At 41.9% G+C, this 15,680-nt stretch overlaps 1 protein-coding gene across 4 annotated transcripts in view; it reads right to left on the bottom strand.

The window, feature by feature from the left end:
- Window positions 1-15,680, bottom strand: part of CDKL1 (cyclin dependent kinase like 1) — a 53,594-nt gene that overhangs the window by 18,356 nt on the left and 19,558 nt on the right. For all 4 annotated transcript variants that reach the window (XM_068965210.1, XM_068965211.1, XM_068965213.1 and 1 more), the window contains exon 2: window positions 7,106-7,227. In XM_068965210.1, the coding sequence (XP_068821311.1) occupies window positions 7,106-7,227 (122 nt within the window). The remainder of the gene's footprint in view (window positions 1-7,105; window positions 7,228-15,680) is intronic.

The following is a 15,680-nucleotide window of genomic DNA, read 5'->3' as shown; positions in this document are numbered from 1 at the left end:
TAGGCATAATAATAGGAACAGTGAATTCTGAATTAATGAAATTTTAATATAACTATTTGGGGGAAGAAGAAAGGGGAAGCAGAGGAAATAATGGTATAGGAAAACTAAATCCTCATCTATCAGAATAGTCTGTAGATAATGTCTAAAAATTAATATATGATAACAGTATATCACTCTTTTATGACATCATTATATTGCTAGATTTAATTCACTAGGGATTTTTGCTTCTCGTTTATGAAGGATATCCATCTGTCATTTTCTTTCCTTGAAATGCCCTTGTCTAGTTCTGGTATCAGGCTATAGTGGCCTCATAATGTGATTCGGAAATTGTTTCTTCCTTCTATATTTCATGAAAGAGTTTGTGTAGGATTGCTAATATTTCTTCCTTTTATGTTTGAAGAAAATCACTCATCAAATATTATAATAATAGAAACCAAAGGAGTGTGACTGTAAGAAAAAAAACAAATACACATCATTGGGGATAAGATGAACTGGTTCAGTTTGACAAACTCTGAGCCAATAATATCATTTCGAGAACTTCTAAAGAAAAAATAGAAAAGAAGAAAAATCTATTTGTAGGAAGATTTTGATAGCAGAATCATTTAGCAGACAAAACACTGAAAATGGCCTCTACTCAACAATGGAGGAACGGCAGATGGTAATACGAGATGTAATACCTTACAGTTAGTAATAGATCTAAAAATTATACTGCAACATATATAGAAATGCATGTGAGAGAATATTAAGTGAAGAACAGATTGGGGTTGGGGGAGGGAAACAGTCGTTTCATCATAGCAACGTGGAGAATGTAGTACTTAGTTTGGAAGGGCGGCCAGTAGCCTGGCTCCTTTTTATAATGGTCTTCAGGCTTTCAGATATGGACGCTAAATTTTGTCAGTATACTAAGACAGTATCCATTACAAAGGGGCAGGTGAACATTAAACAAATTTAGTAGCCTGTTATATAAAGCAAATTTATTCATCCATCTTCAAATTCTGAGTGCCAGTTTATGTTCTCTTCGTAGGCAATTCCGTAGAGACACACAAGTTCTAATCAGAATGGTGTTTGGTGAGGAAAGAGTTGGAATGAAGGAAAGTACACAGTTTGGTTATTGCCTTCAGACTGAGATGGTTTAATTGTACCCATCTCCAGATTAAAAGGGTCTTGTCCTTAGATAAAACGTATGTGATCAGCCCAGCATCCATCCTACACCTTTCAGGATGATTTGCATATCTCTGCCCTGATGCATTATGTGTTGGTTTCACAAAATAACTCCCAGAAAGCAAGCTTCTGCCTCTCCTTCCAAGTTTTGGGAAAGAAGGCCTATGACCCTAATGTCCTGACAACAAAATTGAAATGACCAGAGAGACACCTAAACAACTGCTGCGGGAAAGTGAAAAGGTCAAAGTGCGTTTTAAACATTTCCTCAGAACTAAGAGAGACAAGAGAGCTGACAAAGAAAGAGCATGGATCTGGGGCTGGGTTGCCAACACAGTGCCTGTCCTTCCCACCACTGCCTCTCTAATATTCGCCACGTAGTAAGAAGTCAAACCGTCAACAACCATTCAAGGTCCACTCCTACCCAAGGCTACAACAAAGACAAGGATGAAAGGGCTGGCAAAGCTCCTATAGAAATTATATGTCCTTTGAGATTTATTCTATAGAAATATTTTTGCAGGTGATTATTTACTGTAACCTTATTATTAGAGAAAAACTAGAAACAATCTAAATATTTTTCAGTGGGGGGTTGAATAAAGAAACCATGGTATGTCTGCACAATGGAATTTTATACCATTTTAAAAATATAAAAGCAGATGTCTAAGAATAGGGAGAGAGTTCCCAAATACACTTTAAAAATGAAGAATAGTATACAGTGTACAATCTCTTTAAGTATTTATATAGAAATGCATAAAAAATTATTAGAAAACTATTTCTCAAACTTTATTTCTACATATTTCTGTGTTGCTTGAAACATTTTCATAACAAACAATATATCACTTTTTTAAAAAAGAGATCTTTTAGGGTTAGCTCTGGAATTGGATTGTCAGAAACCAAAAACTTGTAGTAATGCTCTTTACTCACCAGATGTTCTTTGAATAAACTATATGAGAGTCAGAAGAGGATCTGGTTGAAATGGTATCTGCACAGGAAAAAAATGGGTGAAGTACTGTGTCTGGCTGCACTTAAACAGGGGCAGAAAAATGCGGAGAGAACACATAAACCAATTGTTTACAAACCTTTGACAGAGGACAGACCAATGGTTTACAGAATAAGTAAAAAGCATATTAAGTCCTATGGAAGATAAGAAATATGCTTGTCTGAGAGCAAATCTAAGCAATATGAACACAACACAGGGAATAATAATGGATAAAGATTTATATATTTATATATGTATACAGGATATATTCTGGCATAAATGTGACTGTTACAGCAAGTTATAACATTGAAGTTTGTTCATTATATACATTATATTCAGTATAGCATGAATGTGAATCTTTTCCAAAAGCTTTCCAAATGAGTTCAAAGTTACCAACATGTTACAAGAAGATGAATTAGTATCCACTTCAGATTCACAGTAGAGAGTTCTTTGGTTCTGATTTAGCAAGAGTTATTTTTAATAATTAAAACATTGCCAGAGTAATAAATGGAACATGGAGAAAATATTTTAAAAAGAAAAATATCTATACAAATATCACTCAGATAATCTCTATTAAAATGTGAATATTACTTTTTAAAATTTTCTACCTACATATAAATTGTATAAAAAGGAAATATATACTTTTATTATAGCATAGCTTTTTTTATCTTGCAACCACTCATGAACATGTTTATATGTAAATGTTTGTTTTATCTTATAAGCATGTTTCTTAGCAGCTCCACTGTGTTCCACTATAAAGACATACTATACTTAACCAATCATTTATAACTGAACATTTCAGTTGTTTCCAATTTTTTCATTAGAAACAATACTTAAAAACAGACACTTTTATAGCTAAAACTTTTACACATATATTTATTTCCTGTGGTAAATTATCAGAAGCAGCATACGTGCCCAGTCGCTCAGTCATGTCCAATTCTTTGCAAACCCATGGCCTATACGTAGCCCACCAGGCTCCTCTGTCCATGGGATTCTCCAGGCAAGAACACTAGAGTGGGCTGCCATTCCCTGCTCCAGGGGATCTTCCCGACCAGGGATCGTACTCGAGTCTTCTGCATTGGCAGGTGGATTCTTTACCACTGAGCTACCTGGGAAGCCCTATCAGAAGCGGACCCATTGATTGTCAAATTGCCCTCAGTCCAACAGTGTACTGATCATTTCCTTTGACAGTATTAGGTTTAGAAAATTTTAATCAAAGTAACTATTTTTAAATAAAAAAACATTGTTTTGATTACTCTTTAAAATCACCTTGTAAGGATCAATTTATTGATTTGCTGACTCAATCACTACACAACAGTACTGGAAATGTACCAAGTGCCAAAAATTAACCTAGAAATTACTGAGGATACACAGGTGAGGAAGATACAACTCTTGCCCTTGAATATTTTATAGTTTACTGGGCAAATATAAATAATCCAGAAAGATATAATGAATACCAGAGGAAGGAACTCTCACCTCTCCTAAAGGGGATATCATTAGGAGGTCATATTTGGGCTGTATCGAAGGGCAAGCAGAAGTTTGCCAGGCAGAGTAGAGAAGGTAAGGCAAACCAGGTATCCTAAAGCCTGGAATGCAAACAATTTCATGGGGTTGAAAACTGGCAGGAAGTGGGATGGACTTACAGAGGGAGACCTTGTATTGCATGCTAGGGTTTTTTACAACACCAGTAGGCTTTGCTGCTGGTGCTGCTAAGTCACTTCAGTCATGTCCGACTCTGTGCGACCCCATAGACAGCAGCCCAACAGGCTCCCTCGTCCCTGGGATTCTCCAGACAAGAGCACTGGAGTGGGTTGCCATTTCCTTCTCCAATGCATGAAAGTGAAAAGTGAAAGTAAAGTTGCTCAGTCATGCCTGATGCTACTTCAAATACAACTAAGAAGACAGCAACAAAAACTCAATCTAATCGTAAAGTACATTAATATCACAGATCTGAGGAGCTATCAAATGACTTATGCTAGGGAGTGGCATCGTCCACTTTTTATTTTAGAAATCTGGCAGGTTGATCCTCCTTGGGTTTGCCTCTTTACCCCTAGAATGCCCTGTGATCACTATATTCCCAGGTACAAATTTCTAAAATATAAAGTGGAACATGCCACTTCCCTAAATAGCATGAAAGTCCGACTCTTTGTGATCCCATGGACTGTAGACCACCAGGCTCCTCTGTCCTTGGAATTCTCCGGGCAAGTATACTGGAGTGGGTTGCCATTTCCTTCTCCAGGGAAAATTCCTGACCCAGGGATCAAACCCAGGTCTCCCAGATTGCAGGCAGAATCTTTACAGACTGAGCCACCAGGGGTACCACTCCTACCTCGTATAATGAAAAGTTACTTTTATTTTTAAAACACACACAAACAAAAATCCTTAAACTTCAAAGTAAATAGATAATGATCTGATTTAGAATAAATCTTAGTTTTCAAACTTGCTCATTTATTGGTGTTCCTTAAGTCAGTCTTATATTTGACCAACCATGGCACACTATCATTTAGAAATGAAGTTGCTTGTACTTAACCACACACGTGTCTACCAGACATTCCCTTCTTTAACCCACCTCTATATTAAAGCATTTTCTGGAACACATATTGGAGATTTTAGCCAGCAGAGTTAAAAAGAAAAAAAATCTGCCTCCAGGACTCTCATCCCTCCTTGTCCTATCTTTTTATTCTTCTGCTTAAACTACATGCTAAAAAAAGAACTGACTCCCAATTGCTTTCAATCTCCCACTAATCAGAGTTGGCAAGTGACTCAATCGAACATGATTAATCAGATTCCCTGCAACAACTCCCTAGTTACCCATGGCACAAGTAACTTATACTAGTAGGCTTAATCAAAGTGTCACTTGCAAGCTGTCAAAAGAGCAAATACCGGCACACTAAATGTTTTCTTCCTTGAACACATAATTTCTCTGTATCAGTGACTTTCTGAAGACAGGAAGTCTGTCCTCTTGGCTCCCTCTGTGTAAACTAACAAGAAAAGCCGCCTGTGCCATGGTCACTAACAAATCAAGAGCCACTTTAATCCCATCTGCCCAGAGGTCACGCTAGATCATGTATAACCACCACCACGTGGCTGAGCAAGCTCTTGGCCAAGGCTTGAAAGCCTGTTGAAAGGGCCTCAGCCTCCAGCCACTGGAGTGCGAACGTGAGTCAGGATACAGCGCCCTTCCATCCCTCTGATCTCTGGTGCACTCTGCAGATTATCCCCAGCCAAAGCTGAGCTTTCAGGAATACAGCAAAAGGAGAAGATGGGATATCCTTTTCTGTTCGACTTCTCGGGAGTCTCCTTACCTTTCAAGCCAGAGACCACCTCCTCTGTGAAGTATTCTTTGATTGACCCATTTTGAATCCTGTCTCCCTGGGCCTGCTAATCATTCTACCTTCTTCCTCCAGCACAGTAATTGCTTCCAGGGATAACTGCATCACTGAAGCTGAGCCAATCAGTCTTCCACTGGACCTTCTGTGCAAACGCTACTTTCTTCTAGAATTTCCTTTCTTCTAGAATGGCTACACAGGTTGATAAAAGCCTACAGCAATGCTTTCCACTATACACTTTTCCCTTCCTAACGCCTTCCATCTTGCAGCATGCATATGCCCTCCAAAATCAACCCTGTAGGGGAGACTCACCTGAAAGGCAGAACGAAGCCAATACTGAAAGGAAGAGTTGGGAGGAAGGGGGAGAGAAAAGGAAAGAGAAAGCCCCTCCTAAGGTACTCTGCCTTAAAGACACCCAGCTGAGAGAAGCCAAAATCCAGCTTGCATTCTGCTCACCCTCACAAGGAGCTACCTTCAGAGGAACGGATTCCCCCACACTGCGCTGTTTTTTCAAACAAAGGCTCTGTCTGCTCACCAGGCCTTTCTGCTGCTGCACACAAAGGTGCTGCCTGTGCTGCTGCTGCTGCTGCTGCTAAGTCGCGTCAGTCATTTCCGACTCTGTGCGACCCCACAGACGGCTGCCTGTGCTAGAAACGTGTTAAGATCAGCGGAGCCTCCAGAGTCACCTTCCCAATTACAGCCACCACCACTTCCTTTTTCACCTACACCAGCGTCAGTTAGGTTTTTGTCATTTGTAACCAAAAAAACTCTGACCAGTACTGCAGACCGGATATCTGGACTGCTTCAGATAAAACACTGCTGCCCTGCAAACAGGTTCATCAGTACCATTTTGATGCAGAGATAGAGAGCAGACTTGTGGATACAGTGGGGGAAGGAGAGAGTGGGACGATTTAAGAGAATAGCACTGAAAGATAAATATTACCATATGTAAAATAGATAGCTAGTTGGAAGTTAACTAGGGAGCTCAACCTGGCTCTCTGTGACAACCAAGAAGTGCGGGATGCAGGAGGAAGCGGGAGGGAGCTTCAAGAGGGAGAGAACACATACACTGTTCAGTCGCTCAGTCCTGTCTGACTCTTTGCCACCCCATGGACTGCAGCTTGCCAGGCTTCCCTGTCCTTCACTACTTACATACTTGTGGTTGATTCACATTGATGTATGGCAGAAACTAACACAACGTTGTCAAGCAATTATCCTCCAATTAAGAATAAATAAGTTTTAAAAAATATGTATAAAAACACCATGTTTGTTTTAGCCTTAAATTTCCTATGAGCCATTGTCTTTGAAGTCTTCCTTTCAACCTCCAAGTCCTTATGCTTCCCTAGGCTGGCGTGGAATAATTGATATCCTTCCTTTTCTTTCCTAGAGACTGATATAGCATCTATGTAGAGATAACATACCAAAGAAATCAAGTTCAACCTAATAACGTGTTTTCTTCTTTCTTCACAAAAATGACTGTTATGATCTCTTTTGCAACATTTCTGGCAACCCCTCAGCAGAGTATGCTGACCAAACACTGGCTGTCCCTGCCTACCGTGAAAAAGGGTCATAGCTCATCTTCCCTAGCCAACCCTGGTGTGTTTTGTTGGGTTGTGTTTATAAAGGACGGGTCACTCACCCTCTTTGGTGTCTGTCCAGCTCATGGAGCACCGTGTGGTCACAGTATTCAAACACCAGGTGAAGCCTCCGCTTCCTCCTGAAGACTTCGATGAGGTTGACGAGGTTGGGATGCTTGAGTTGCTGAAAACACAAAAAGCAAGGTGCTAAACTGGAGTTGTGAACGACAGTTTTCTTTAATGTTGGTCCAACAGAAGAAAGATGTTTGTCCTTTAGGAAAATTCTTGTCTTGGATTGAAGGGGGCTGTAGATAGTACAATCTTAACTTTTCTTGAGCTGTTTGGGCTTCCCAGGTGGCGCAGTGGTGAAGAATCCACCTGCCATTGTAGGAGATGCAGAAGATGCAGGTTTGATCCCTGGGTCAGGAAGATTCCCCTGGAGAAGGAAATGGCAACCCACTCCAGCATTCCTGCCTGGGAAGTCCCACGGACAATGGAGCCTGGTGGGTTATATAGTCCATGGGGTTGCAAAAAGTTGGACAAGACAGAGCAACTGAACACGCACACACGTAAAAAATGATCATAACCCTGGTGGCTGGTGAAGGCAAAGAGATATGAGAAGGCTGGGAAAGGAGACTGAGAAAGAAGGGGGCAGTGGTTAGTTAACATGAACTCATCCTTAAGGCTCAGATCAAGTGTTCTTTCCTAAAGGTGTCTCCCTGACTTCCCCAGACTGGCTCAGTGTCCCCTGTAGCTCCCTGAAGTATGAATCCTTTGGAATCCTTCAAAATTACTAATTGTTCAATTGATTTTTTTAATGTCCTCTGTTGTCGATAGATATATTAGATTCACAGAATGTAAGACTCATGATAGACATCAGGGTCTGTGTTCTCTTGTTTCCTCAAAATGATGTTGTACCCCCAGCACAGAGCCTTCCACATAATAGGCATCTGATCATTATTTGTGAATGAATGACTAAATCAGGTTTCCTAGGCTGATGAAACATTTTAAAACAGAAAAATCAGAAGACTCTCCAATCTGACATGCCTGAAGGGCTGCATCTAGAAAAGACAGGCAGGAATGAATGTTGGTGTTGCAGAGATAAATCTGGTACTTAGCTTTCTGGCCCCTTCTGTCTATAATCTGACTGGAAATACCTACAACTAAGCAAGCTAACTACTGTGAAGAGAGCAAAACTGGTTAACGTTCTTCAGGGCTTGAAGGCCTCCAGGCAGTGATCTAAGAGAACAAAAGAGGAGGGCGAAAAGCTTCTTAAGGCTGCAGTCTCAGAAATCAGGTGATATAACTTCTGCCTCATTCTACGGGTCAGAGCAAATCATGAGACCCACCCAGATTCAACCCACAATAAAATATAGAACTGGCAAAACTTTGTTCAGATTTCCCGTAAGACATTATAAAACCCTGAATGATCTTTTTGGCCAACTCAGTACCATGAGGAGAGCAGGGCCCAGGTGTCCCGGCCGAGCTCAGCTCCTGCTGACCACCCCCACTTAGTTCAGCTACATGAGCAAGCTCCAGCAAGACCAGCCGAAGGAACAGTCAGCCAAGCCACAGTTGTGAGAAATAAGAAATCAATCTTCTTTAAGCTACTGAGTTTCGGGGAGCTCTGTTAACACAGCACTAGATAACTTGGTTGGGGAACTTTTGAAAACCAGGGAAGACTGAGCCCCACTCCCAGAGATTCTGAATTGGTCTCAGGCAAGGGCCAGACATCTGTTTTTTCCCCAAAATTGTCCAGGTGATTTAATACATAGACAGAAGTATTAATCATAGGCAAACAGATATTTCAGACATGATAAAAGGCAGAAGGAGAAAATCTGAAGTTCTTGAAGTGCGCATTATAGTATATTTGTATGAACAATGAGAAAAGAACCCAGCAGGGAAAATACCAAAAAAGACAATTATTTTCTCATTTATTTCGTCTAACACCTCTGTCTTCAAGATGTGAACTTCCTGCTCCAGACATTACACTTGATGAAGCAAAATAAAACAGCCAAGACACTCTTAAAGCCCATTAGCCACATTTGGGCCTTGGAACAGAAGGCATTCCAAGCTATAAAGCCCCACACTTATATTCCCATATCTGGAATATGGGACACCAGGGACTTCCCTGGTGGCTCAGATGGTAAAGAATCTGCCTGCAATGTGGGAGACCCGGGTTTGATCCCTGGGTCAGGAAGATCCCCTGGAGAAGAGAATGGCTACTCACTCAAGTAATCTTGCCTGGAGAATTCCATGGATAGAAGAGCCTGGTAGGCTACAGTCCATGGGATTGCAAAGAGTTGGACATGACTGAGCGACTAACACACACACATCTGGAAACATTTAGCCTGGACTAACAGAACAGTTAGTTCTGCACTAAGAGGACAGAACTGACTACTGTTTCAACCAAAGAAGTGCATTGGCTCAAATGTCTCAAACAGAAAGCAACCAACCAAGTTTAAAGTGGGGGGGGGGGGGAGGCAGTTTAGACAGCAGGCAATTAGGGGAAAGCAGAAATTCTCTTAAAAGCTCTGAAAAATAATTGTCTGTAAGCCCAGACCTCAAATCTTAGATTCTTTTAATTTTCCATGTTCCATATATAGTCCTCAGTTCTACTGAAACAAACACCTGGAGCTTCTCAGATGCCAAGACTGGCACCTGCAACTTGTCACATTCATACATTCAGAAATTGCCAGGGGCACTGTTGCCCCAGGATAAAACCCAAAGATCCTCTCCACTTGACCTTTGCTTACCTCTGCAGCCTCATCTCTTATAACTACCCCCAGACTCACTGAACTTCCTCACTTCCTCAGTCTGGCTTCAGGACCTGCTCACACAGTTGTTTCCCATCTTCCAGATGAATTTTTTTCTGTCCGGCCCCCTCGGCCCTGCTCGACACACCTGTATGAACTAAAAGAGTATAACTCTGGAACTACGGGTGCCATGTAGCACATGTCACAGTGAAAGCACTGTCACAGCAGGACCCGCTGAACTGCAGGGACTAAATACTGCATTACACCCATCCTCCTGTTACTGCACACCTTTTGAAAAGTTAGATTCTAACAACTACACTGTAAGCTATTCTAATAACATATAGATTCTCTCCAATTTTTGAGCATTATAAATTACATTTTGATAAACAACCTACTAGCTGATTGACCGTAACCTGGGCTTCCCTGGTGGCTCAGCTGGTAAAGAATCCACCTGCAGTGAGGGAGACCTGGGTTCGATCCCTGGGTTGGGAAGATCCCCTGGAGAAGGGAATGGTAATCCACTCCGGTATTCCGGCCTAGAGAATTCCATGGACTATTTAGTCCATGGGGTCGCAAAGAGTCAGACACGACTGGGTGACTTTCACTGGGACGTGTTAGTTAATGTCTTTAGGTTTACCATTTGTGAGAGGAGGAAGCGCAAGGGCTGCTATGACAAAGCATAGGCAGCAGTGTCAGGGCACATCATCCTCTCCAGAGAGAGTAACTGTTAATATTTTTTAATGATTTTTAATTTTATTATTTTTTAATTTTGTTTTTGGTTGTGCCGGACCTTTGTTGTCGCACACAGGCTTTCTCTAGTTGAGCAGGGGTCTCCTCTTCACTGGAGCGCTCAGTCTCTCGTTGCGGCAGCTTCTCTCGTTGCACAGCACAGGCTCTGGACTATGGCTTCAGCAGGTGCAGCGCACACGGGCTCAGCAGTTGTGACACATGGGCTTAGTGGCTCCACGGGGATATGGGATCTTCCCGGACCAGGGATCGAAACTGTGTCCCCTGTATTGGCAGGTGGATCCTTATCCAATGTACCACCAAGGAAGTCCTGGTAATATTGTTATTGGGGGTTCAATCTATTTCTATCTAGGCTGACTTTCTCAATTCATTTTCTTCAACAAGTATTTATCTATCTTAATGCGCATAAGGCACTCTGATAGTCCTAACGATACAGAGATAACACAGCAAGTACCAAACCTACTCTCATGAAGCTTAGAAACTAGAAGGGGGGGGGGAAGAAACTAGAAGGGGAGACAGATGTTGAACAAGTAATTACAGACGTGGTAAGTGTTACAAAAAGCCAGGGAACGGGTACCCGGCTTGAGGGTGTTGAGTGGTCCGGGGAGTGGTACAGTGGTTCCTGAGGAAGGTGGCCATTTAAGAAGTTAGTTGGAGAGCCCCAGGAATACAACATAAATAGACATGGCCACACTGCTTTCCAAAAGGATCAAACATACACCTCTGCCAGGAGTGTGAGAATACATTTTACCATACCATTGAGGCATTAATAGATATTTAAGGTTTGTGATGTAGATTGCTAAATTACTTCTCAAGAGGGCTTACAATGCCTCCAGCAACACAGGAAGGTGTCACATGATATTTAAACCACTCGTCTCTCCTATTTTCTGCCGTAAGATAACCTTTACATAGCTGCAAATAGCCAATAACTTATTTCTCAACCTATTTTCAGAAAAGTGTTCATTGAGAGAAGTCAATCACTAAAACTAAAATCCCAATTAGGACTCACAAATCTTAAATTGTAAGTATTGTTTATTAATATTTTTAAATAAATTATTAACTCTCTGTAGGTTGCCAGGATTCTGGGTTGACCTGAAAACATGCTAGAGCAGCAGATATCTGGGAGACAGCTCCTGTCCTGGCTGTCTTCATTTATTCAAAAAAGGTCTCCAGAGTGTCTGCTGAGCCTCAGCCCCTGTTCAAGGCACTAGGAAAACACTGGCAAAGGGGACAAAGGGCTCAAGCATTAAGCAGAGAAGTGCCACAGAGCCCTCCATGTACAAGAATCTAGGCTGCCTTAGAGAAACTGTTCCTAGGAAGTGACTCTGAACCGGAGTCCCAGAGGGTGAGAAAGGTCTGACCAGACCAAGGGGAGGGACGGTGGTGGTAGAGGGATGGTGGCTTTCCAGACAGAGGACTGGTTCTGAGCTAGGAGGGAACTTACGCCACCTAAGGAACTGTAAGACGGTGTGGTCTGAATGTCAAACACACGGAACTGATACCAGAGAGACAGGCAGAAGGCAGGTTCTCCGGGGCATTGCAGGACAAGCTAAGAAATTTACGCTTCACCCTAAATGCAACGAGAAGCTACTGGAAGGAATTTTAACAAGAAGTGATACGGATGCCATTTGGGTCTTTGTTGCTATGTGGCTTTTCTCTAGCTGCATTGAGCGGGGGCTACTCTCCAGCAGCTGTGTGCAGGCTTCTCATTGCAGCGGCTTCTCTTGTTGCAAAACAAGAGCTTTAGGGTGCATGGGCATCAGTAGTTGCTGTTCCCAGGATCTAGGGCACAGGCTCAATAATTGTGGTGCACGAACTTAATTGTTCCGTGGTATGTGGGATCTTCCCAGATCAGGGTTTGAACCCATGTCTCCTGCATTGACAGGCAGATTCTTTACCATTGAGCCATCAGAAATCCCACCATCTGGGTGTTTTAAAGCTCACTATGGTGGCAGGATACAGAATGGCTCAGAGGAGGCAATATGACTAGAGGAGCCTGGTAAGGAGCCTGTTGATCACTGAGAGCTTGGAGCAGAGAAGAGGCAGGGGAAGATGGGGAGACAGGCACTGTTTGGAGACAGACTTTATTATTAGGATAGTCAGGATGTGGTGATGGACTGGAGCTGAGGGATGGAGGAGAGAGTGATGATCAAAGGTTTGTGCAATGGGGTGGATGGTGGTGCCATGACTGAGAGAAAAAGCAGGTTTTGAAGGGAAGGACCTACAGCTTTGGCACACTGGGCTGACAGGGACTCTGAGATACCAAAGTAGAGGTGTCAGGTTGGCTGGAGTTTGAGCTGAAGATAAAAGCTGGGGCGTCAGTATGAGTGTAAGCAAAGCCATGGTGAGAAGTGATGCCCAGAAGAATGAGTGACAACAGCGAGGCCCAAGGAGCCCAGCACCCAGATAAGTGGTAGACGGGGAGGAAGTAGAGAAGGGGAAAGGGAAGATGGTGCCCCAAGGTAAGAGAGAAAACTGCAGAACATGACACGATGACGATACCGTGATAAGAGTACACTTACTCCACGAAGATGCTGCTGCTGAAAAGTCATGTGGGGGAGAAGGGGTTTGTGTGACCTCACTGGAAGCAGCAGTGAGACCAGGAGCCAGATGTCATGAATTTAGCATCCCCAAACCATCTCCCTCCTTTCTCTATTGACTCCCCTGACCCTAGGGGCCATACTCAGAGGGGAACCAGTGGTCCTGAATCCAGTTTGCAATTGGTCGCCTAGAGGTCTTGACCAGAGCTCCAATACTGAGAATGTTTGCCTTGACAAAAGTCTGGATGTTTCTACCTCAAAGCTGAATGGGCTCTTTTAGGGGCATTGGGAGGCATTAGATGAGAAGAATCAAGCAGCAATCTGGATGGACTGTCACAGGTTTACTCAACGTGTTTTATTATACAAGAAGTCTTCATGGAATAGACTAAATTACCATACATACCATGAAGATGTAGTTCAGGGCTCTTCTAATTAAAATTCCTTCCTGTTTATGAGTATGTGAAGCCAAAGCCCCAGGCCTGGCCTCATTCCTCAGCACTCTGATTCATGCCGGCCCAATCCTGCGGATCTCAGTGCCTCGTCCCACGTCAGTCACCATCCTTCAGTTCTTCTATATCTAGAAGCCTGGGTTGGCTCACGCTCAGATTTAGTTTCTCTTATATAAAAGTTTCTGCCTTTGCTGCTGCTATTTTATTTTGGTCTCTCTTCTTTTTATTTTCTCTGCATTTTGAAATATTCCTATTATGCTGCAAAGTGAAGCATTTTTCTCTGACCTTAAAAAAGAACTGTGTTTTATCCTCTGGATTTAACCTGAGCCCTTGTCATAAGCTCAGGCTTTTCTACACCTTCTAAGGTCAAATGTTTCGCCTTAGCCTTCTGAAAGATTTTTGACCTAGTTGCCAACCTTTCAGATCAGGAAATGTTACTTTAAAGTCTTGGTTACCAAGATTCTCTTGAAACGCTGGTGATGTACGCTGAGCCTGCAGTCTCTGGCATCAGTGGACCAGGGCTGAGAAGCAGCTGTCCATGTTAGATAAGCCCTGGATACCTGAGTTTATCACAGTTGCTACCACTCCCTGACACGAAGGACATTTAACATTACCCTTTCACTATTAATTTTCTTAAAAGTAAGATATTTAATATGCCCAAGTTTCTATCAAAAGTGGGAAAATGTATAAGCAATAGAAATAACTGCATATTTTAAGGCAAATAAAAGATTTGTTTATGAAAACAAATCATTTCTCTCCTACCTGCCTGGCCCCTGCAGATACTGGGTTTGGAACCTCTGCCCTCTGAACTCCTTAGCACTCACACACTCTGGATTGATCAGTATACAGACCACTACATCTGTGGTCTCTTCTATCCCCTGGTCTCTGTTCTTTGTGGGGAGAATGGGGGGATATTTATCCTGTCTGTGCTTTAGAGAAAAGAAACAGACTATTTTTTCAATGATTATATCCTGTTTTCCTTCCAAAAATATTCTTCTTTTCCCACAAATTTGTGGTAAATAACAAAAGAACAAGGATTAACATTTAGAAATTGAGAGCTGTCTCAGTAAAATGTTTTTTACAAGCCTTTGGAATTTTTGAACTTGACTCTTAGTCACAGATACATAGATCCGGTTGCAGGAATTTTTTATCAGTTGATATTCAACCAGAATGGAAAAAAGTGATGTCCCCCTCCTTTATAATAATTAATCCTGGGTACATCCCAAGGATTCCCAGGTCAGCATATGATAATACACTCGAGGGCTTGAGACCCAGCAAGGATTGTGGTGGTTCTCAGTCACCCACGTCTGACTCTGTGTGACCCCAAGGACTTTCGCCTGCCAGGATCTTCTGTTCATCGGATTTCCCAGGCAAGAATACTGCAGCTGCCATTTCCTTCTCCAGGGGATCTTCCTGACCCAGGGATCAAAACTATGTCTCCTGCATTGGCAGATAGATTCTTTACCACCTGGGAAGCCCCACTTTATAGTAGCCTAGAATAATTGATAGAATTTTTCAAAGTAGCCTAGCCTATATACTAATGAATGAACCATTATAAAATTTTTATCGCATACAGTATTACAGTCATATACATAACACAGTATTGGAAACATTGTTACACTTAAAAAAATCACTTACCTGAGATGATAGACTGATATTCAGTTTCTCCTTTTATAAGAGAGGGAGAGAGAGATATACTGCACATAACATGATCTTTTGAAAGCAAAGTTATAAACCTGTGAGAACTAACACATAATTATATTAAATGTCACTCACCTTATTATGCTTATGTAAGGACAGACTAATATTTACGTATATTTTATACATTCATGACACATGTAACTTTTCCATAATTGTTTTTGATTATTTCTAGGTTACACAGGTCGTCTGTGAGTTTCTTCAACTGTTGCAAACCTCCAAAATTTTTTCTAACATATTTATTGAAAAAATTCACATGTAAATGAACACCAACTTACACATGGAACATGCAGTTCAAACCCATGTTGTTCAAGGGTCAACTGTGTTAAGTGTAAAAAAGAAATGATTGGATAGTATATACATATACAATGGCATTTGTGTTTGTGTTTTAGGGAGAAACACAAGTCTTTGCATAAGCACAGGCATCCTCTGGATAGACCACCATTG

Source organism: Capricornis sumatraensis, chromosome 2 (assembly GCF_032405125.1).
Source record: "Capricornis sumatraensis isolate serow.1 chromosome 2, serow.2, whole genome shotgun sequence".
Lineage (NCBI taxonomy): Eukaryota > Metazoa > Chordata > Mammalia > Artiodactyla > Bovidae > Capricornis > Capricornis sumatraensis.
Note: the sequence above shows the minus strand (reverse complement) of the source record. Positions and strands in the feature narration are given on the sequence as shown.